The sequence below is a fragment of the Pteropus medius genome, unplaced genomic scaffold, assembly GCF_902729225.1.
Source record: "Pteropus medius unplaced genomic scaffold, Ma_sr-lr_union100, whole genome shotgun sequence".
In the NCBI taxonomy this organism is placed as follows: Eukaryota; Metazoa; Chordata; class Mammalia; order Chiroptera; family Pteropodidae; genus Pteropus; species Pteropus medius.
Genome location: NW_024352787.1, coordinates 13,608,599 through 13,631,325, shown reverse-complemented (window position 1 = coordinate 13,631,325; position 22,727 = coordinate 13,608,599). Strand labels below are relative to the sequence as shown.

General features: G+C 33.7%; 1 protein-coding gene across 3 annotated transcripts in view; it reads left to right on the top strand.

Annotated features, from left to right (window-relative positions):
* The window catches only part of COG5 (component of oligomeric golgi complex 5), a 290,007-nt gene that overhangs the window by 244,937 nt on the left and 22,343 nt on the right, over positions 1–22,727 (top strand). For all 3 annotated transcript variants that reach the window (XM_039849028.1, XM_039849029.1, XM_039849030.1), the window contains 4 exons: positions 7,141–7,251; positions 8,794–8,856; positions 17,237–17,340; positions 22,043–22,280. In XM_039849028.1, coding sequence (XP_039704962.1) covers positions 7,141–7,251; positions 8,794–8,856; positions 17,237–17,340; positions 22,043–22,280 — 516 coding nt within the window. The remainder of the gene's footprint in view (positions 1–7,140; positions 7,252–8,793; positions 8,857–17,236; positions 17,341–22,042; positions 22,281–22,727) is intronic.

The window sequence follows — 22,727 nt, the reverse complement described above, 5'->3', positions numbered from 1 at the left end:
GTTCCTCAAGAGGCCATGCCAGAAACCATGGTCAGCTGCCACCAGTGTGAGTCTAGGTGCTGCTCAGCAAGGGGCACCTGACTCACCTAGGATATATCTGGATGTGGCTTTGGTGAGGCCATGAGTTGGGGAAGGCAGAGTTTCAGGGAATCCTCTGGGCAAACTGCTCTCCAGTTTGATGACATTTCAGCAATGATAGTGCTGCATCTGCACATGGGGAGATGTGAGAGCTCAGCAGAGGAACAATGGATACCTCTAGCACTTCTGTACAATGGATACCTCTAGCACTTCTGTACAATGGATACCTCTAGCACTTCTCTCACCTCGGCCCTTATTCCAACAACTCAGTGTCCCTCTGTAAGTCCTTGGTGGCCCCTGTGCAACTGAATCGGCACTAGTGCTCAGAGAAAGCAAGTCCATCAACACAAAAGTTCGCTCACAGACATGGCCCCTTTAAGAGACATCTGCAATTGCCAGCTGCCTCTGCCACAGCCTCTGTCCCACGCAGCTGCTCAGGACCGGGCAGCCTTGCGTCCTTGTCCCATCCTGCCTTCTGCTGTTGCAGGGTGATTTTTTTTTCTCTCCCTAGTTGTATGGCTTGTTCATCTAAATCTCAGGTGATTTTTCCTTGTTGCTTACTCCTTGTTTCTGTCACAACTTTGATTTGGTCGAAGAGGGATGAGCAGAGCCTGTATCATCTATGCCATTTTTTTCTCTCCTTTAGTGCATACTTTTTTCTCATTTGTTTTATGTATGCTTGCAAAGAAGTATTTAGAATTGTGAATAAGTCCACATAATAAGGAGTTATTCTGTAGTCTTGACATTTCCTTAGCAGCAATTATAGATTAATAGAGCATTAGTGGTATTTCCATAATATCTGGAAAGTAACTTAACCTTCTGTAATTCAGAAGTAATCCATAATGTATTTTCTTGTTCTTTTGAGACAATCTTCTGAGTCACCAACTTTATAATTCCCCAAAAGCAGTTTTGAGTAGATTTTCTGAGTAAAAATTTAAAGCTGTCTTCTAACTCAACCTGTTGAATTGTCATTTTTATTTTTTACTTCTACCCCTTAGCTGTGGCATTAGAGAGGTCTCGGTCATTTGCTCTGCAAATTAACAATTATATGAAAACACTCCTTATGTTAACCACATAGTTTATCATTGTTCCAGGGATTCAGTCTCAGTTGTTTCTCATGAATCAAATTGACACAATGTTCATAGTGAGCAAATGTACAGAATTAGAATTTCTGAAAAATATTTTCTTCAGATAGTTAAACTTAGAAAAGGAATAATATATCTTGTCATTCACACTTGGGAACCATTTAAATTATTGTTAATGATCAGTTTAGCCTTTTATTTCTTTCTGTGTGTGTCTGTGTGATTTTTAAAACCTTAATGCAATTCTTGCAGTTACTCATATCTTTCCAGACTGTATTAAACAGTGTAACATGATTCTCCAGTATGTTCATTTCTCATTGTCGAGAATCTGTGTTGAATCTCATTACTCTGATCTTTCTAGTCCCCTGGTTCCTAATTCTTTACTGCCAAAACTGTGTTTTTGCATCTCTATACAATTTTATTAATCTCAAATAAAGTGGATTTTAAACGCAACAGTGAAATACTATTACTTTGGCTCTTTAGTCATTCAACAGATACCTAATGAGCATCTTCTTTAAGATGCCTTGCTGGATACATTTGTGAATTAGAGAAGTCAATTTGAAGGAGTTCAAATGAAGGAAATAGCTTGAAACAATCAAAGTTAAAATGGCTCAAGATGGATGGAAGATTCTGAAATAGTTAGAGAGTGCCTACTCTTCCTAAGATGCTTTGTTACCACAAGTCAAAAAGAGTCAAAATTCATTCTGTAACTCCAGGCAGCTTAATTAGCTTTGCTTCTGATTTGTCAATCCTAATCTATGCCTTTGTTCCTTAGCTAGTACTGAGATAGGTGAGAGCTCGGAGGAGTGGATTATAGGAGAAAAGACCAAGCAAAGAATAAGTTAGGTTAAAATGAGAACAAGACATAGAACTGTCTAGAGATAAAATCAATGATAACTTACACTGCTAGGGCATTCTGCATTTTACAAAGCATACTTTTTTATCCATGGTATTGGTTCCATGTTACAGATGAAGAAATTGAAGCTTCAAATTTCTTAGCTAGAAAGTGGTAGAGACAAGTCTGTCTAGATTCCTAAATCTAGTGCTTATTTTATTTCAGACATTCTGGGAACAACAGAAGGATGGATAAAACAAACTCTGATAAATACATCAATGGATTTATTACCACACAGCAATAAAAAGGCATGAGTGAAAACCAAAAGCATTATGCTGAGTATGAGAAGCTTTACATGTACATACACAAAGAAAAAACTTTATATAAAGATACAGAATAGGGAAAACTAATTGGTGGGGTAAAGTCAGTGGTAACAAGTATACTGATGTCTGTCTACACGTTATTTTGAGATGCATCAAAAATATAAAATGGATTGGGGGTGGATAGCATATGCAAGTACTGTAAAGTGTCTAAGTGGTCAGTATATGAGTGTTCACTGTACAAGTCTTTCAAATGTTTATAATAAAATGTTAGAAAAATAAATTATGCATTACTTTTAGAGTTTTTGAAAACAGTATATATGAACAAAAGTAAAAAAAAAAATTCAGGAAGAATAACACAGTGGCATCAGGGACTGGTAAAAGACTGAATGATCTGTGAAACATTGTCTTTGGAACTTGTTAAAAATTGTTCCCTATTGTCTATGAATATAGATCTGCTTAGCACCAAGACTAATCAAATCAGAACAGTGGAGGTTGGCAGGGAAGTGGAATGAAGGAGCCTTTTGGGATGATGCAGTTGGCCACACTAGTAAAACCACTTACCAAATCTCACTGGGTCATACACTTAATTTCTATACTACTTTATACCTAAATTTTATCTTAAAAGGAAAAAATAAGTATTGATTCTAGTTAATTATATGCATACTTAAGTATTTAGGGGTGACATACAGTCTGCAAATTATTTTGAAATGAATCAAAAATATGGAGTGAGTCAAAGGATGTATGAATGTGATGTAAACAAATCGTAGAATGTTAGTTGTGTGAAATATAGGTTATCAGCTTATGGTATTCACTGTACAATTCTTTTAACCTGAAGGAGGAGAGGACAAGGAACTAAGAGTCAGGATTTTAGAAGGATTATCTGTATAAATACTTAATTGCTCAGGAGTTATTACAGGAGTAAGTAGCAATGAGTACATGTAGTGCCCAGATCTTGGTCTCTAATACCACTTCCACTAAAAGGAACCAGAACTCCTTGGAGATAAGGCAGATTCCAGGTAAAGGTATTATATCAGTGTAAATTTATGAAATAACTGAAGTTTTGTAATAGCATATCTCTATTTTTAGGAAATAAACACCGAAATATTTAGGGATAAGGGACATAATGAAAAAATTTATGCATATAAGTGTGTGAGAGTGGGGAGAGGAGACAGAGAAAGAGAATACAAACAATAAGGCAAATGGGATAAAATAGGTAATAGATAAATCTTGGTAAAGCGCATATTGGTGTTCCTTGCACTTTTTATTTTTGTAATATTTTGTAAGTTTAAAATTATTTCCCCCAAAAGATGATGACAATATTGTTGCAGAGAGACAGAGAGGGATCCACTTAGTTAAGATGTTGGACCAATTATGTTCTGTTCTGTAAGACCAAAGTAAGCAGCAGATTGTCTTAAGTTTTCAATCCTGTCTTTGGTATAGCAACATTTAATTTTTAGTTATTTCATGTTATGAATATTTTGTTTCTATAATATTTTTTCCACATAACTTTGTAGGTCTGTTTAACTTAGCCATCTTATCTTTCCCGCCTTCTGCCCCGCCTCCCCTGCACTTCCACCCCTAACCTATGGATATTGCCATTTCCCTTTAAAAACTGGATCTCTGAAGGCGGGGGGCATTCCCTCCCACACGCTGGCGGCGTGCTCGCCACTTGCTCGCCACTTGCTCGAGGTGCCTGGTGCACCCACCCAGGGTATGGTTCCTGGCTCCACCTGGGATACAAACCCAGGACCTTCTGCATGCAAAGCAGATGAGCTGATCACTACAGTATGGAGCCAGCCCCCTTAGCCATCTTATCTTAATCTTAGTTTTCACAAGGCTTTCAGGGCATCCATCAGTAACCTTGAAGTGTGGAGATTTTTCTTTCTATACTTTTTTAAAGAAAGCTTTATTAAAATGTAATTCACCCATTTAAAATGTACAATTCGATGGTTTTTAGTATATTCACATTCAAACTTTTAACATTTCATCACCAACAAGAAACTTCCTACCTGGTAGCAGTCATTCGCCATTAACCTTTCTTCCACCCACTCCAATCACTATTCTAGTTTTTGTCTCTTTGAATTTACTTATTCTGGATTTCCTATAAATGTAATTATTTAATATGTGGTCATTTGTGACTGGCTTCTTTTACTTAGGATGTTTTCAAGGTTTATCCATATTAGCATGTATCAAAATTTCATTTTTTTTAATTGAGTAATGTTCCATTGTATGGATATATTACATTTTATTTATTCATTCATTAGTTGGTTGACATGGGTCTTTTTTTTTTTTTCATTCAGTTTTTTGGCTATTATGCTATAGAATAATGCTGCTGTAAACATCTGTGTACAGATTTTGTGTGAACAAGTGTTATTATTTCTCTTGTGTGTATAACTAGGAGTTGAATTGCTGAGTCACTCTGAGTTTCTTTGAGGAATGGCCAGATTGTTTTCTAAAGTAGCTACTCCATTTTACATTCCCACCAACAATGTATGAAGGTTCTAGTTTCTTCACCTCCTGCCAACATTTTTTATAATCTGTCTTTTTGATTATAGCATCCCAGAGATTATGATATGGGCCACCTTTCTATACTTTTAAAACTTAAAAATATGATCAGCCCTTGGTAATAAAATGATCTCCACCCTTTCTAGCAGTGTGCCTATCTCTTCATTAAACAGAATACATAAAATAAATAGAAATAGATAACATAAGAAAAATTATTTCCCTTTCTCATTTCTTTGGTAGTTCTTCAAAATTGTTTGGAGAGAATCTCAAGAGAAGTAAAAGAGATTAGATTTAAAAAAATTGTTCAAGAACTTACAGCTTTTAAATGCCCATTATGGAAGAATATATATTTAACATCTGATCCCCTTAGTCTGCCATAACCATGGATGCCACTGACCATTGCCACTTTAATCTAATGTGGCTTATTCAGGAGCCTTTCCCTACCTTAATCATAGCACAGAGCCCATCATTTGCTCTCTCAAGGGAACTCAGAGCTTCTATTAGTATTAGTTTACCATATTATAAGTTAATTTGGATTTTGTGAGCTCTTCTGATAGTCTAACCAGTAATATTTAACATAGTTTCTGTAAGAAAACTATGGCTTTTTTCAGACCACCAGCTTACAAATAATCAGAACACAACTTGATTACAAGTTGGTGACTATGTCCATGAGAAAAGGTAAAATAAATTGGAGTTATTTAATCTGATGTCAAAAAAAAAACTTATGTTTACTTAGTAGCCATCATCATGAGTTGTAGCTTCAACAAAGGATTATTCCTTTTACTTTAAGTCAATTCTTAATGTTTATTATTATTATTATTATTATTATTATTACTATTATTATTTATGCCTACAGCATCTGTTCTTCCTAGATGGTCTCCAATCCAAGTACTAACCTGGCCCGATCCTGCTTATTATTATTATTATTATTATGATGATGATGATGATGTATGCTTACAGCACCTGTTCTTCCTAGATGGTCTCCCATCCAAGTACTAACCAGGCCCGATTCTGAGATCAGACATTGGGCTTGTTCAGGGTGGCATGGCCGTAGACCATGGACCATGGCTCCACTGAGGTGTGAACCCAGGACCTTCTGCATGTAAATCAGACGTGCTAACTGCTACACTATGGAACTACGTCCAGTTCTTAATGTTTTAAAATTGTATTTTATTACCACAAGTAGAAATTGATAAAATGGGAATTGAGTGTCATTTTGAAAATATATGCATGCAATATGTTTATAAAAGGAAAGTAGAAAGAGAAATAGTATTTCTTTATCTCATGTTTTATTCCTCTCACTATAACAAAGGGACTCTCTTAAAAGGCCAAATTTTCATACATTTGAGATCTGCGTCTACCTTCACAGAGTTACTTATATCATGTTTTATTTGTCCTGATTAGTTTTAATTTACCTTTAAATAATAATTGTTATAGAGGACTGTATTAAAATCTGATCAATATGAGAATGGTTTATATGTTTTTTTTCTTTTAATTGAACTACAATAGTTTTAGATTATAATACTTAGTGAAACATTTCATGACCTCCTCCCTAAAACTCATGTGTGTAGAAGTACATTAAAGGTCAGGAGTAGGAAGTTTTTAATACCACTTCTGCTGATCATCCATGTATAGTATAATATTAGGCAACTTTAAAATTTTTTTTTTAATCTGTAAGAAATGAGAGTAGTACGCTCTTTTTACCACTCATTTCATTGGAATATTGTGATGGCTGTCAAATGTACATAGGATGTAGGTTTATTTTTATTTCTTCTTCCCTTACTCTTTTCCTCCCTCCCTTCCTCCTTTCCTCCCTACCTCCCTTCCTCCCTTCCTCCCTTCCTCCCTTCCCTCCCTTCCTCCTTTCCTTCCTTCCTCCCTTCCTCCTTCTCTTTCCTTCTTCTTCCCTCCCTCCTCCTCCTTCCTTCCTTCCTTCCTTCCTTCCTTCTTCCTTTAGTTTCTTTGTTCATTCTTTTTTTCTTCTTCTTTTTTTTTTTTTTTTTTGACAGTTGCCAGTAAGTATTCTCTAGGAGTACTATGCTGATGTATCAAAATAATAACACATACTGGGCTTTTGGGTCACATCTGCCTCAGAGGTCTATCAGCTATGATGTATTGATGGTGGAGGATGTTCCTCCTGTGTGAGACTAATTATAATTAGGCCTCCACATCCATGGTGTTATCTCTACAGAGGTTCTTGCTGTGCCTGAAGTCCAAAGCTTGAATTGAATAGTTCCAATTATTATTCTCTTTGTCAGGGAGAATTAATTCTCTCCTCCCCCAGTTAAATATGAATTTTTATGTTGAATTCTTACAGCTCTCCACACAAGGAGATGCAAGTCAGGTGATTGGACCTCTTACGGAAGGGCAGAGAAGAAATGTGGCAGTAGTGAATTCACTGTTTAAGTTGCACCAGTCAGTAACAAAGGTAAACTTTCTCTTTAACTAATTTTTTTGACTTAATTTAAAGTTCATATTTCTTTTTGCCTCAAATTTAGACGACTTAGAAATTATTATTTAATTTTTTGCAAAAGAATACAATGACAACGTGATGATTATAAAATAAGCTGCCAAATTAATTCCTTTGACACAGTCTTTGACCCTGGCCTTTATTATCCGTGTGACTTTTTGTTATACATTTGGTTTAAAATACATGAACTATGGATTCTCAAGTTTGGTTGATATAATCAAATTTATTGAACAAATAATTTATAGGTAAATTGTCTCTTTTTCATACCTATTACAAAGCATAATATGATATCATGTGGGTGGTGGTAAATTATAGCAAAGCTAATGAGTGACTAAAACTCTTAAGCCCTCAAACATATCAAAAAGGTTCTATTTTTACACAAAAAGTGGGGGGATAGGAGCTGCATTAAAATTGAATTTTTATGATATAATCACTGATGATTACTTGCAGTAAAAATATATATTCTTTTTGCTATTCTAAAAAATGACTGAATTATATCTTGTTTGCTTTCATATATTATGTCTAAGATGAACTCCATTTGTAATTACTAGGAAAGCACTTTTACTCCATCTTTGACTTTTGAGTGGCTTTTGCTACTCTCTATAAATCATTTTCAAAATGTTTAGTAGATAGGGAGATAAATGTTTAGAAGCCTGAAGGAAGCTAAAGGTTAGGTGATGTTCTTAAAAACTTGATCTCTGATATAAGCTTTAATGTGCTAGATTGTATTTTAGAATAATTACATGACTATTACTTAAAATTTTTAACAAGTCCTTTCATCAATTAGGGGTTTTTAAAAATGTGCATTTCACACACTAAACAGAATATATTTTAAAGGGTTTTTTAACAGGTAAATCTCAGAAAAGTAAATAACGAACAAAAGTAAATAAAAAGAATAAGTGATATATTTTCTCTTTAATTATTACTCTAAAGCAAAGAAAGGTTGTGCTTAGTTAGCCTGATTTAAATGTCTTTATTGATAGTTTCAGAATTTTCATAATGTTTGTATTGATTTGTAAGAAGGGAAATCTTTGACATTTGTATTTTAAAACTGTTGAAAATTACAGTCAACATAGAAAAGTGGATTTTTTTTTAAAAGGAGTATATAAATTCAAGCTTTAGATCAACTTTTTCAAGTTAAAACTTTATCATTAAAACCTATATAAAGTGAACAAAACAAAGATAGCTTTTAGAATTCTGTGTGTGTTAATTATTTGATGTATATATTTGCTTTATACAGAAAAGTATTTTTCAACCTATCTAAATTAATAAATACCAATGAGTTTTTAAAACATTTATGAGACATTATGCTAAAGTAATGATACTGTTTTATATGTGGCTTGTGGAAAGAACTTTATCATGTTACTATCAAAATTAGTATTTATAAAAATAAATGACTTGGAATTACATAATAAATGCAAGAATGCATCCTCCTTGTAAAAATGGAAAACAGATAAATAAGTTAAGCAAAACTGTAACGAGATCAAAATCTTGTTTTAGGTGGTTTCCAGTCAGAGCTCATTCCCACCAGCAGCTGAGCAAACTATAATTTCAGCCCTACAGGTAAAAGAATTTAATTTAACCTTTGACTGTATAAATCAAAGTGGGTTTTAGAATTATTTGTTTGGATGAGTGGGAGATGTCACATTTTAAAAATAATTCAGAATCCTCTACATATACCAAAAGTAGCATGTTGATAATTACCCTAAAGAGAAAAGATACATGAGTGTTTTTATTTTCCAGAATTTAAAAATAGACCCTGTTGGTGTTTACATACTGTGTTTTACATATGATAATTGTTATCATAAGAAGAGAAGCAAGAGTCTTACAAGTATTCACTCTATCTTAGGGCAGTACAGCCAAGTATTATGCTAGGAAGGCTGTGGTTCTCCATCAGGTTAATTGTTGTCCCCTTTGGACATTTAACAATATCTGGAGACATATTGATTGTAAGGAGTGCATCTGGTACCAAGGGTGCTGTTAAACATCCTGTAATGCATAGAACAGCTCCCCATAACAAAGAATTATTGGGCCCAAAATATCAATAATGCTAAGGCTTAGAAACTCTAATGTATATCTGTAAGGTGTGAAACCAGGGTAAATTCCCCTTTTAAATACACGAACATAAATATACCCCTTTTCTAATACTAAGGATGTTTAATGAAAAATAATACTGGTATGAGATTAAGAGTCATATATAGTTGACAGTAGGTAACTCTTTTAAAAAACAAGCAACTCATTCATATAATAGTAATAGATAACCTTTAGTACCTGCTGTTTGCTATTCACATGCAATATATTGAAATATTACAGCAACTGTTTATGTGTTATTATCCTCATTGTATGTCTTAGAAATAATAACTCACTCAAAGTCATATAGTTGATAAAACCAGACATTGCTGACTCAAAAGAGTTGTGTCTACTCTACTTTGCCACCATCATTCATTAATTCATTTACTAAGTATTTACTTAGTGCTTACTAAATAAGTAAGTTAAGTCCATATTGCACAGACTCTGGAGCCAAACTACTTGTATTTGAATTCCATCTCAGCTGTTTAACTGGCTTATGACCTCAGACAAGTTAATAAGTGTCCTCTTGCCTTAGTTTGCATCTATAAAAAGGTGCTGTATATCAACACAAAGGTAATAAATGTCAAGTATTAGATTGAATTTAGATCACTTGGGTAAAGTTAAGGAGAGAGAGAGAATACTACCAGTAAATTCCAAGAGAACTATTTAGAGAGTAAAGAGGATACAAAGAGAGTGAGGAAGAAAATTGAGAAAGAACGATGCCACAAATCCTAAAGGAGAAGAGAACTTCTGAGGTCACATGCTACTTGTCTGTAGGTGACATGGATGGGCATTTAACAGGCCCCAAAACTTAAGGATACTAAATTCACATATGAGAGTAAGAGGAGACAGTCTGTTTTTTTCCCAACATCGTAAAAGTACACTTGGATGTTTTCTATGTATCTTTTTCTCCAGTGCACTCGTCTCATCTCATTATGATGAAATATTACTAATGCTGTCATAATAAAATAATTGTTTTTAGTAAGAGTTGTCCAATTTATTGATGATCATAAAAAGACTATAAAATTGGACCAGTATGACAAACCAAAGGTTTCAATATTCTTGCCTCTAAGCGAAAATACATGTAGTTTTCTTTCTGTAATTCAACACTTTTTCCTTCTAGCAGTAGCCATGAAACATTTTTTATCACTACCCAAGATAAGAAATACATTTTACTTTGTCATCCCATACACGATACATAAGCCATTTTTCAAATATATACATATATATGTAGAATATGTGTTTATACACATTTCTGTAATTAATACAAAGGTTTCATAAAACAATACTTTTCCTTATTTTTTGTGATGCACTCTATTTTCTATACTCATATTACTTTTTAAAAATTCTGATTATAATCGACTAATTTTTTGACCCCTAACAATCGCAGCTCATAGTTTGAGAAAGTCTACTCTATAGGTTAAGACAGCGTGCCTATACTTTGTTGATGATAAAAATCTCTTGGACAAGTTAAAAATAGAAATTTCTTGGAGACTCTCTGGGTAAGAGAAGACTAGCAATCAGTACAAGGCCATCCTAAAGTGGCCTTGCCAATTAGAGACTTAATTGCTTATGTTAACAGAACTCAGTGAAACAGTTTGACCTTGCTTTTTAGTTAAATCTTATAAAAATCATTATGACATATTAAGTAAAAAACAAACAAAACCCTCTGACTTAGACAAAAAGGAACCTTGAATTTTATAAAATTGTAGGAAATTTATAACATCACTTTGAATTAGGGATAGAATATTATGATGCATAAATGACTATAGCCCAAGAACCAAAAATATGTATGCCTTTGTTATTTGATAGAGAAGATACTAAACATACATTTTTACTTACTAAAATATAGGTAAAGACACATAATAGTGTTTCTTCTCTACCTTGTTTAAATTTTAGCCAAAATTACGTGTTATTTTAGACTTGAGGTTCATCATCTCATGTTATAGGCATTATCTAATAAATCATCGATGGCATAATTAATATTAATGAATACATTTCAGGTCATTTCATTATAACCACCCTGGGTATAAGTACCATTTAAACATGTTGGCCCAGTAATTCTGATCCATTTATTACTGAGATTGTCTTGTGCAAATAGCAATTGTATTGCTAAGTTTATGTGACAATTCTTCATTCCTCCCTAATTGTGAAGATTCGATGTTCTATAAAAGGAAATGTTTCAGATTGCTGAGGCTTCAATATTTTTGTAATCTTAGCCATTTTAGATAAATCTTTTAAAAATGTATGACACATTTCCCTGCCTTGTAAAGAGCTTATGAAATATAAACTAGTCTCCTTTCTCAGTTTTCCCTGATAGTTGTTAATTATCTATCCGTCCTTTAAATGAAGGCATTCCCCAAGATGCTCTCTTCAGTTTCTGCTTTATATTTTTCCTAACTGGAAAATCTCATCTACCTATAAAATTTTCTGTGTAAACCATTATATCACATGCAAATAGAGACAGTTTTATTTCTTTCTTTCTGACTTTTATGCCTTTTTTCCCATGCTTTGTTTCATTGGCTAGAACCTCTAGTACAGTGTTGAATAGGGCTGATAAGAGTGGACCTTATTTACATAGGGGAAAGCACTCAGTATTTTGCTATTTTAAATATGGTGTTAGCTATAAGTTTTTCTTAAATGGTCTATGAGATTAAACAAGTTCTCTTCTATTCCTGGTTTACTGAGACATTATTATATTATTATTATTATTATTATTATTATTATTATTATTACAAATGGTGTTGCTTCATCAAATAGCTTTTTCTATATGTATTGACATGATCATATGGTTTTACTACTTTTGTTAAAATAGTTTACAGGAATTTTTTTCAAATATTAAATTGACCTTGTCATGGTATATTACCCTTTTTATGTATTCCTAGATTTGATTTACTTAACTTTTGTTAAACATATTTGTGTCTGTAACCATAAAGGATATTGGTATATAGTTTTCTTTTTTTGTAATTTTTTGTCTAGTTTTTATATCAAGTTCATACTGGCCTCCCTAATTAGGTTTGGAAATGTTTCCTCTGTGTCTGTTTTCCGAAGGAATTTGTAGAATTTATGTTTTCTCCTTAAATGCTTAGTAGAATGCACCAGTGAAGCCATCTGGGCCTATAGTTTTCTTTGTAGAAAGTTTATAACTACACATTTAATTCATTTAATAGATAAAGGGCTATTCAGGTTATCTGTCTCTTAAATGAGCTTTGATACTTCATGACTTTCTAGGTATTTGTCTAGTCATCTAAGTTATCTATTCAGAGTAATGCTGTATATGATTTTCTCTTACTGTCCTTTTAGTTTGTTTAGGACCTGTAGTGATAACCTCTTTTTCATTTTTTATATTGATGATTTGTCTCTCTCTTTTTTTTTTGATCAGTTTAGCTAGGGGTTTATCAGTTTTGTTGATCTTTTAAAAGAATCAACTTTTGGCTTTATTAGTTTTTTCTATTATTTATCTTTCTACTTCATTGATTTCTGCTTTTGTCTTTTTTATTTCCTTCTACTTACTTTTTTTTGCCTTTAAAATTTTTTTGAGACCTTATACCATTGAATTTTAAGACCATTTTTCTCCCAAAATAAACATTTAAAATTGTAAATTTCCCCTGAGCACTTCAATTTTGATGTGTTGTGCTTTTTATAATCTTCATTCAGCTTGCAATATTTCTGATTTTCTTTATAACTTCTTTGAGTCACGAATTATTTAGAAGTGGTTTTTTTAACTTCCAATTATTTATGGTTTTCCTAGCTATCTTGTTATTGATTTCTAATTTAATTCTCATTTAATTGAACATACTTTGTATGATTCTAGTTCTTTTAAATTTATTAAGTCTTGTTTTATGTCCCAGCATGTGGTCTGTCTTGGCGAATGAACCATGTGTGCTTGACAAAAATCCATAATTTGCACTTGAATATAGTGTTCTATAAATATCAATTAAGTCAAGGTGGTGATAAAGTGTTCAAATCTCACTGATATTTTATGTAGTTGTTCTGTCAATTGTCGAAAAACAGGAGTTACAGTTTTATACTATGATCGTGGACTAATTTATTTCTTCTTTTAATTATGTGATTCTTGACTCTCCAGTTTTGAAGCTGTGTTGCTAGTTTGTTGGAGCTCTGTTATATATATATTTATCATTGGTGTGCCTTCCTGATGAACTGACCCTTTTATCATTGTGAAATATCTCTCTTTAGCTTTTGTTGATAGTTATTTTGATGCATTCTATTATACTTGATGTTTATTTAACTATTCCAGCCTTTTTATGCTTAGTGTTTACATGGTATATCTTCTATCCTTTTACTTTCAACTCCTCTGTGCCTTTATTCTTAAAGTGCATCTCGCGTAAACAGTATATAGGTATTACCATTTTGTCTGTTCTAATAATCTCTGCCTTTTAATTGGATTGTTTAATACATTCACATAATATAATTATTAATAAGGTTTTATTTAGGCATATAGTTTTGTTTTCTGTTTATCCCTTCTGTTTTTTTCCCCCTCTTTCCCCCTCTTTCCTGCCTTCTTTTGGATTATTTGAAAAGATTTTTGAATTTCATTTTTATTTATTAGATTTTTATCTGTTCTTCTGCATGATTTGTTTTTTTTTTTTTTAGTGGTTCCTCTGTGGATTACCACATTACATTCTTAACTTTCCATAGTATTAGAGTTAATATTGTATCATGTTCTGTAAAATATAGAAACCTTGCATTTATAGAAGTGCATTTATTTCTACTTGCATGTAGTATAATTTTTTTTTTAGTTAAAAACTTTCATTTGGTTCTTTTTCACATTTTGAATCACTCTACTGAGATTTCCTATTATTTTATTTATTGTGAGTATTTCTTCTTTACCCTACTGAGGTTCCTGCCTGCTAATTGTAGAATCTGGGTCATCTCAGGGTTGACAGCTTTTCCCTTGAGAATTGATAACATTTTCTAGCTTTTGTTTTAGTAGTAATTTTTAATATATCCTTAATATTGTGAATGTTATACTATGTAGACTCAGTATTTTTTGATATTGCTCCTAGGAGTGTTGATGATGTTTCCTTAGCAATTAATTAGCTTAATTAGACTCAATTTGTACACTCACATATCTGCAGTTGGCCATTCCATTCAGCTCTTTAAACCTTAGTTGCAAACCACTTTTAGTTTGCTCTGCACATGCATGATTATCGACTGACGACTAGTGCTGAGTTTAAATAGAGAATTAGGCATTCTTCTTCTCTGGCTTTCTCTTTTTTGAGATTCCCCTCTTACTCTATAGCAGCCCTAGTTGAACCAGGGCTCCTTCCTCTGTTCCTTTGGCCTGGAAGACTGCAAAGACTGCAAGTTTTGTTTTATTTTGTTTTTCTCTCAGTTTTAGCTACCCAGCTTTGTCACTAGCATGACTGTAAGTCATTCTTAGAGCAAAGTGTCTGTCTGTCTCTCTCTCTCTCTCTCACACACACACACACACACACACACACACGAAAACCTGCCCTTCTGGTTGCTTGCTCTAGACTCCCACACTCCTCTAAAACTATTTGCTTTTTTTTTTCCATCTCCAATCCAGAGCCCTCCAGTAGATTTTTGTTTTGTTTTTGCTATCTTTTTTCATAATTATTCATAGAAGGATGTGTAGTTAGAACCTTCATCCCAGAGTAGAAAACCAACTTTTCCTTCTTGAAGTTGCCTTGTCTATTTCCACCATATCTAAGGTCTCTTTCTACTCTATGCCCAGTGACAAAGTATAACCAAAAGCACACTGGAGTCAGATGCCGCTGGAAAACCCCAGCTCATCCACTTGCTCAGTTATGGCTTTGGACAATCTCCTTAACTTGACTTTAGTTTCCCCAATTACAAGTTAAAGATCTCAGTAATTCTTAGGGGAAGGAATAATTGAGTTTTAAGTGGAATTATTACACGTGAAGCACATAGCACAGTACCCAGCACATAATGTATACTAAATAGAAGCTCTTATCTCTCTTAATCATTCAAAAGCTCTTCTTCTGCATGAACTTAAGATGGCATTTGGCTTTCCTCTACAGACCATCCTCTTGGATCTTATTGACTCTTTTGGCCTCATCTTTCTTTGAAAGCCAAAGACTACCAAATCTAGTCAAAATGTGTCAGAAACTACAAATGTAAGATCAGCACCTACTGGATAGCCTATGTCAATTTCCCAAAGGCCCTTCAAACTCATAGTAAAAACTGAACTCATCATTTTCTCCCTCCATCACCAAATTAAACTGCTGCTTCTGCATTTACATATTCAGTTAATAATACCACCAAACCATTAAGAGAAAAATCTAAGTGTACCCTTAAATCTTTCCACTCCATATTCCTTAAATCTAATTACCAAGTTCAGCTGTTCTCCTTTCAAAGTATCTTCATCCTGTCTCTTCATTTGTTTCTACTGCCTCTGATTTGGTTCAGGTGCTCACAGTTTTGCATCTATACTGCTAGTATGTCCTCCTACTCTTAGTCTAATTTATCCAGTCTACTATATAACATGTTTTTTCCCAAATTCAGATCTTTAACCACATTTTTTCATTACTTAAAACCCATAATTGGTTTCCTAGTCCTTTCAGGATAAACTTCCAACTCCTTAGCAGCCTACACAGAGTACATCAGCTGCCCGGCTTTCTTCCCCATAGGCAGGCACCTCACACTATCTGTATTGAACGCTTTGCAGTTCCCCAAATGCATCAGTTTTCCTAGGTTCCTTTGCTTTTAACATAAGCCCTTCTAGCCCTACCACTCTTCTTACCTATTTGTCCTTTGAAATTCAGTTTAATCAACACCTTTTGTTTTTCAGATCCTCTCAGTGTAAGCTGGAGATCTCTCCTATGATCCCATAGCACTCTTGTAGAGTAGAGCACTGATATCGCTATAGCTTGTTATCTGTTGTTAATAGATTGCCAGCTCCCAAGGGCTAGAGATGGCATCTAGAAATTTAATGAGTAAGAGTCCTGTTTAAACTTTTCTCTTTGGTTGAAATCATTTGTATGAGCCAAAGCCATCCATCTTAATCCTATGTAATCATCATTGAAACATATAGAATATACTTAAATTTTAGATTTTGAGTATTTACTGAGGTTTAGTCAGTATTTTCACACTAAAAACTCATAACTAAGGCCTAGGGTCTTACATAACTTAACCAATGATTATACCTCACTATAGAACAGTTTCTCAATCTTAGCACTATTGACATTTTAGTTCTTTGTTGTGGGGGACCGTCCTATGTATTGTAGGATATTTAGTAGCATCTGTATCCTCTACCCACTAGATGCTAGTAGCAAACTCTTTGCCCACCCTAGTTGTGACAATTAGAAACGTCTCCAAACATTTCCAGATGTTTTCTGGGGAGCAGAATTGCCCCCGGTTGAGAATCACTGCTGTAAAATTCTAAATAGAAATCTAATTCATAAAATGCCTCACTGTTCTGCCTCATAAGAATCACCAGTATATTTATTATATTATCTGGTTACAAGCATATGATGTCATTCCAATTTTGAAGAATTACTTTTGGTCTTGCCTCACCCTTTTCAGAAACTTAAAAAAAAAAAAATGTGTTCATTTGATCTGTACTTCATAAGTTGCACTTTTCCTCCTCTTTTTCCAGGGGCTCATTGGACCATTAAACTTTTGAAAATGTGAGAGAAATGGAGGAGTTGAGATTTTTCAGTGCCATGTTCTTCTTATTTTAAGCTTCAGAAGTCATTGCTGACAGAAGTTAGGGAGAAGAGACTTCTGTTGAATTATTACAGTTAAATTGTATATAGTCTGAATTTGATATAGTATGAAAACTTTTAGTCATAATGCTTCTCATGTGTCAGTTTTTTGGTGTAGTCTTCTTTAATTTTGCATCTCCTTCCTTTTCTCTTCTTTTCAGATGATCCACGTTCTTATGGGAAACGCTGTGCAACCGTTACTGACTTCAGTGGGAGATGCTATAGAGGCCATAATCATCACCATGCATCAAGAAGATTTTTCTGGGTAATAACTTTAAACCAAGATTTTTACTAACTTTTATTGCATTTGTTTTTCATTTCCTCTTTTACCCTTACTCCATAAGTCTCCTGCCATTTAGGGCTTGTTCTTATTGTGACAGGATTGGCCTCCAACCTGATCCTACTTTATCCATTGTGAGTTCCATTAGTAGATTAAAATTTTTCAGTTCTTGTTTTCATCATTTCTCTTCTGTCATTAACATCTATAGGACTTGGGTTGGCACTTCAAGACTTCCCAATCTTATCTTTTTCTTTGTATCTCATAAGTACCCTGTATTTGAGCTCTGGCATAAGCATGGTATTCCTTGTATGAAATGTCCTACCTCTGCTTCTGTGCTAGTTTGAATCTGGCTTTGAGGGCAAGCTCCTGCCCAGCCCCTTCCAAGAGTGAGTTTCCTGTTTTAGAGTTTTGTAGCAATCTAATCTGGTCATTTTACACCTAGCCATAAACATTTTAATATTATTCCATAGCTATTTCATATATGTACTGCTTATCCATATCATATGTATCTTGAGAATAAGATTTATAGTTCTTAACCCAGTTTACTGAAATCTTTTTATTTAAAATTTTATTTGTCTATTACAGTTAACATACAATATTATATTAGTTTCAGGTATACAACATAATAATTAGACATTCATATAACTGAACTGATCACCCTGATAAGTCTAGTATCTACCTGGCACCATACATAGTTATTATAATATTATTGACTGTATTCCCTATGCTGTACTTTATAACACTGTGACTGTTTTTATGTTTGGCAATTTATATATCTTAATCTCTTCCATTTTTTCACCCATCTCCCCAACCCCCCACCCATCTGGCAGCCATCAATTTGTTCTCTGCATTTATGAGTTTGTTTTGTTTGTTCATTTATTTTGTCTTTTAGATTCCATGTATAAGAGAAATCATATATATGGATCTTGTTGTTTTCTGTCTGACTTATTTCACTTAGCATAATATACTGTAGGTCCATCCATGTTGTCATAAATGGCAAGATTTCATTCTTGTTTATGGCTAAGTAATAATCCACTATATATATATATTTTACCACATCTTCTTTATCCATTTGTCTATTGATGGACACTTAGGTTACTTCCATATCTTGGCTACTGTAAGTAATGTTACAGTGAACATAAGAGTGCATGTCTTTTTTCAAATTAGTGTATTAGATTTCTGCGAATAAATACCCAGACAGAGAATTGCTGGTCATAAGGTAGTTCTATTTTTATTTTTTGAAGAACCTCCAAACTGTTTACCATACTAGCTACACCAATTTGTAATCCCACCAACAGTGCACAAGGGTTCCCTTTTCTCCACATTCTCACCAACACTTGTTGTTTGTTGAAATCTTTTTAAATAGACTAAAATAGTTTTGACTCGGTGTATTAGAAAACTGTCTAACGAGAATTTGGAAAAGTTATTTACATGCTTAGGGCAATTTTTGTAAAAACTTAACCATACTAAACATTTAGATATTAAAATTTAAATATGTGTTTTTATTCCTACTTCATATTTCATTACTGTTTTTGAACTGTCCTGTTCTCTTTATGTTCATGTTGTTTAAAAGGATATCTGCTTTCTTAAATTTCCAGCCACTAATCTGTAGAAAATTTGTGATTATTGCATTCTTCTTTAATTTTTTAAATAATTTACTTAATTTACAATGTATCTTTTGAAGGGCGAAAAAGTCAGCCTCTATTTTTAATATTGGTAGGAAGGACAGAAGAATAAAGTAAATTCTACACAAAAATGCTGATTACCAGTATTTGGGAGGAAATGAATTTTGTTCAAAAGTGATCTGAAATGTTCCAGTTAGACCAATAATCAATGCCCCTGAAAAGGAAGCAAAAATGAATTTTATAGGCTTATTTTATGAGCAGTTAGATACATACTTCAGTAATTGTATTCATGAGCCATGACTAATCCCTACAGATAACACGTTAGATATTAAAAGTTGGTTTCTCAAATAAGTATGTTTTAACCAGTTTGCTTAAATACTGGTGAGCCAGATTGGTTTTTTAACTGATTGGATTGTCTTGAATATGAAGCATTATTTTAAAGTATATAACGTTATTCTTAATTGTTTTTCCCAAATGGCCTTTGATGACTCCATTTTAGCTCTCTCTCCATATACAGCAGACATTTGAGATTCCACAGAAAGTCATTTTCCCTACATGGCAGTATTGCTTTATAGTGAATTTAAAGTATTACTCCTACGGCAGTAATTTTACTATTTTCTAGAATCTTGTTATTAGTATTTCTGTTATGTTATTTTATATGTGTATGGCTTATATGAAATATAAGGTAAAGTTGAAGTAAACTATTCAAGAAGTAGGCATTATTTTTATAGTAAGACTAGCCCCTCAAAGACACACTTGGCGAAACGGTAGTGGACACCTGCCCTTTCAAGCCCTTTACACTTATTCTAGGTAAATTATCTGGAGAACGGTTATAGAACTGCCTGCTATTTAAAACGTAATCCTCAAATATGGTTTCCCGGTATTTGAAATCTATTTAATAGAACCAGTATGTTTCTTTCAAAATTAGATAAAGCTTAAATAAAGCTTAGATAAAATTAGATAAAATGTAAATGAGTGATTGACATAGTACATTGAAATTCTTTTATTTAATGTAAAATCACTCATGTCCAATTACTTTGGGGCTGGGGGAAGACAGTAAAAGTAGGAGGGCCTTAGATCCTTGAAGTGATGGATTAACACCTATGAGGAGTGGAGAGTTACACATATACACAGAAAAGATTGGTGACGAGAAGTTGATCACCATTTAGTGATCCCCAACCTTTTTGGTACCAGGGACTGATGCTGCTATGAGAATCTCATGCCTGATGATCTGAGGTGGAGCTGAGGTGGTGATGCTAGTAGTGCTTGGGAGCGGCTGCAAATACAGATGAAGCTTTGCTTGCTAGTCTTCCGCTCACCTCCTGCTGTGCAGCCTGGTTCCTAACAGGCCACTGACCAGCACTGGTCCGTGGCCCAGAGGTTGGGGACTCCTGGTCTAGCACTTTTCAAATGTGTATCTGTTTAGTCTTTCTATCTTCAACTTCTATGGGTAGGCTCTCTTAAATTTCTGCACAATTTACTACTACACTTTATCAGAGAACCTCTTACTAAAAGTTTCAGCATAATTTGAAAAACTGAGCATTAGCAATTGCCAAGGAAGTTTTGTATTCCAGTAAATTTAAATCAAGCTCCTAATCCACATTGAAAATTGATAAAACATATTTCAAGATTTTGTATAATAGATCGTTTTATTTTACTTGTATAATACATGCTAATGAAACTTATTTTAGCATGTTATTTCCTAATCCTCAAAGAAATCATTTCTACTGACCAGTTACAGTTCTTGAAACAATCCACCAGAGTAGTACCAAGATAACAACAGTGCTTTTGATAACACTTAAGAAGATATATGAAAGAGATTGATAGCTTTTGTGTGTTTTTTTTGCAACTTCCCCTTTTGTACCAATAAAACCTGAATAAAGATAGGTTATGCAGTGGTCTGAACCTGGCAAAACCAAACCCCACGTGAAGATTGCCATCCCTCATTGTCCCTGTACACTGTACCAAGCAGCACTTCACCCTGTGACACCATTAACAGTAGCATTCCACCTGCCCCCATCAGTGGCCTTGCCATGGTTAGGACATTCTTTTTTACACCTCCTCCTGCTGGTATGTAAGCCTGTTTTCTCTATTTCTATCTGCTTCTGGAAGTGGAAGACCTTTGGCTAGCATCCCACTTATAATAACCATTGCTGTATTTGAAAATAATTAAGTTCACCTCATTCTCTTGCTCTAGGCCTTTGAGTCATATCTGTTATTCTTCTCTAGACCATCACTAGTTTCTCTATGTCATCTTTAGAATAGGGAAACACTTAACTTTTTTTTGAAAAGGATTCGGCATTATGTAGCTGATGACCTCACAGGCTGGCTAATTAATATCAGGTGATTTCTAGTTTTGGTATAACTCTTCTTTCCTATAAATATTTCACATTCTTTTAATATAGTCTTTAAAGAGCAATTATAAACATTTATAAATCATAAATAATATTTCATGGAGCATCAGCTGGCATCCTCTGTTGATCCAAATTAAAACTTTTCTAAACCTCATCATCTGAGAGGAAAAAATTGCAAACCATGTGTATTGTTACATAACCAGTTCTATAGTCAGAATTCTACTATTGGACTGATCAAATTAAATAGCACAAGATCAGAAATATATTTGCTAAGAACTTGTTTGGGGAAGGCAGCATTTTCTGCCATTACAGAGAATAAAATGCTATTTCAGGATCCATTATTGATTTATGCACTAACCAGGATGGAGAGTCGTAAAACTGAGAGAGACCTTACCAGTGAGAGAGTTCATAAGTCACTCATGTGAATTATCCAGAACAGATGGTTTTCTGGATAACTTTTAATAATTTTTAATAATCTTTAGGTAAATGGATTCTAAGATTCCTTCAGCAATCTTCCTAGCATCTTAAAACAGTCTTTGTAAAATAATTTAAACATTGTTTTATGTTTTTTAACTCTTTGCAAAAATAAACAATGGCTTTTCTACATATTAAGGGAAAAAAATTGCTTAGGATCGAAATAGGCAGAAGAAAGAACAAAAGTCAAATTGTCCCTTTTAGTGCATTGGCTGTTTTTTTTTTCTTTTGCAGGTCATTGTCCAGCTCAGGAAAGCCCGATGTTCCTTGTTCTCTGTACATGAAGGAGCTTCAAGGTTTCATTGCCAGAGTTATGAGTGACTACTTTAAACACTTTGAATGCTTGGATTTTGTCTTTGACAACACTGAAGCTATTGCCCAAAGAGCAATTGAACTTTTTATTCGCAATGCCAGTCTCATAAGACCTCTTGGTGAAGGTGGGAAAATGCGACTTGCTGCTGATTTTGCACAGGTAAATTGATGCATAGCTATAAAAGGGAAAATGTTTCAGCCTCAATATTATCTATTAAATGAAAGACTAAATATATTCTTTAGTGTTTTAAAGACTTGAAATATAAATAAAAATAAATTTATTTAAACCTAATTGATAAAAACAACTTTAAAGATATTTTATAGAAGATTTTTTTTTCTTTTTATTTAACAAAAGAATCACAACTCATCTTTGATACTTCAAGGTTAAATAAAGTGAAGTAGCACATTTCACAGTAAAGCAACATTTCTCATTTTTGCATAATGCAGGTCTTTCTCACTATTTTACTACCCCACCAGGTCAATTTTGATAAGAATAATTGATTCACTTTGCTGGAAAATAATATAGGCAATGAAATTTATTTTTCAAACAATGTAAAGGGGCCATCAGTTGCCATGTAAAGAGAAAGAACTGCAACACATCTGTAAT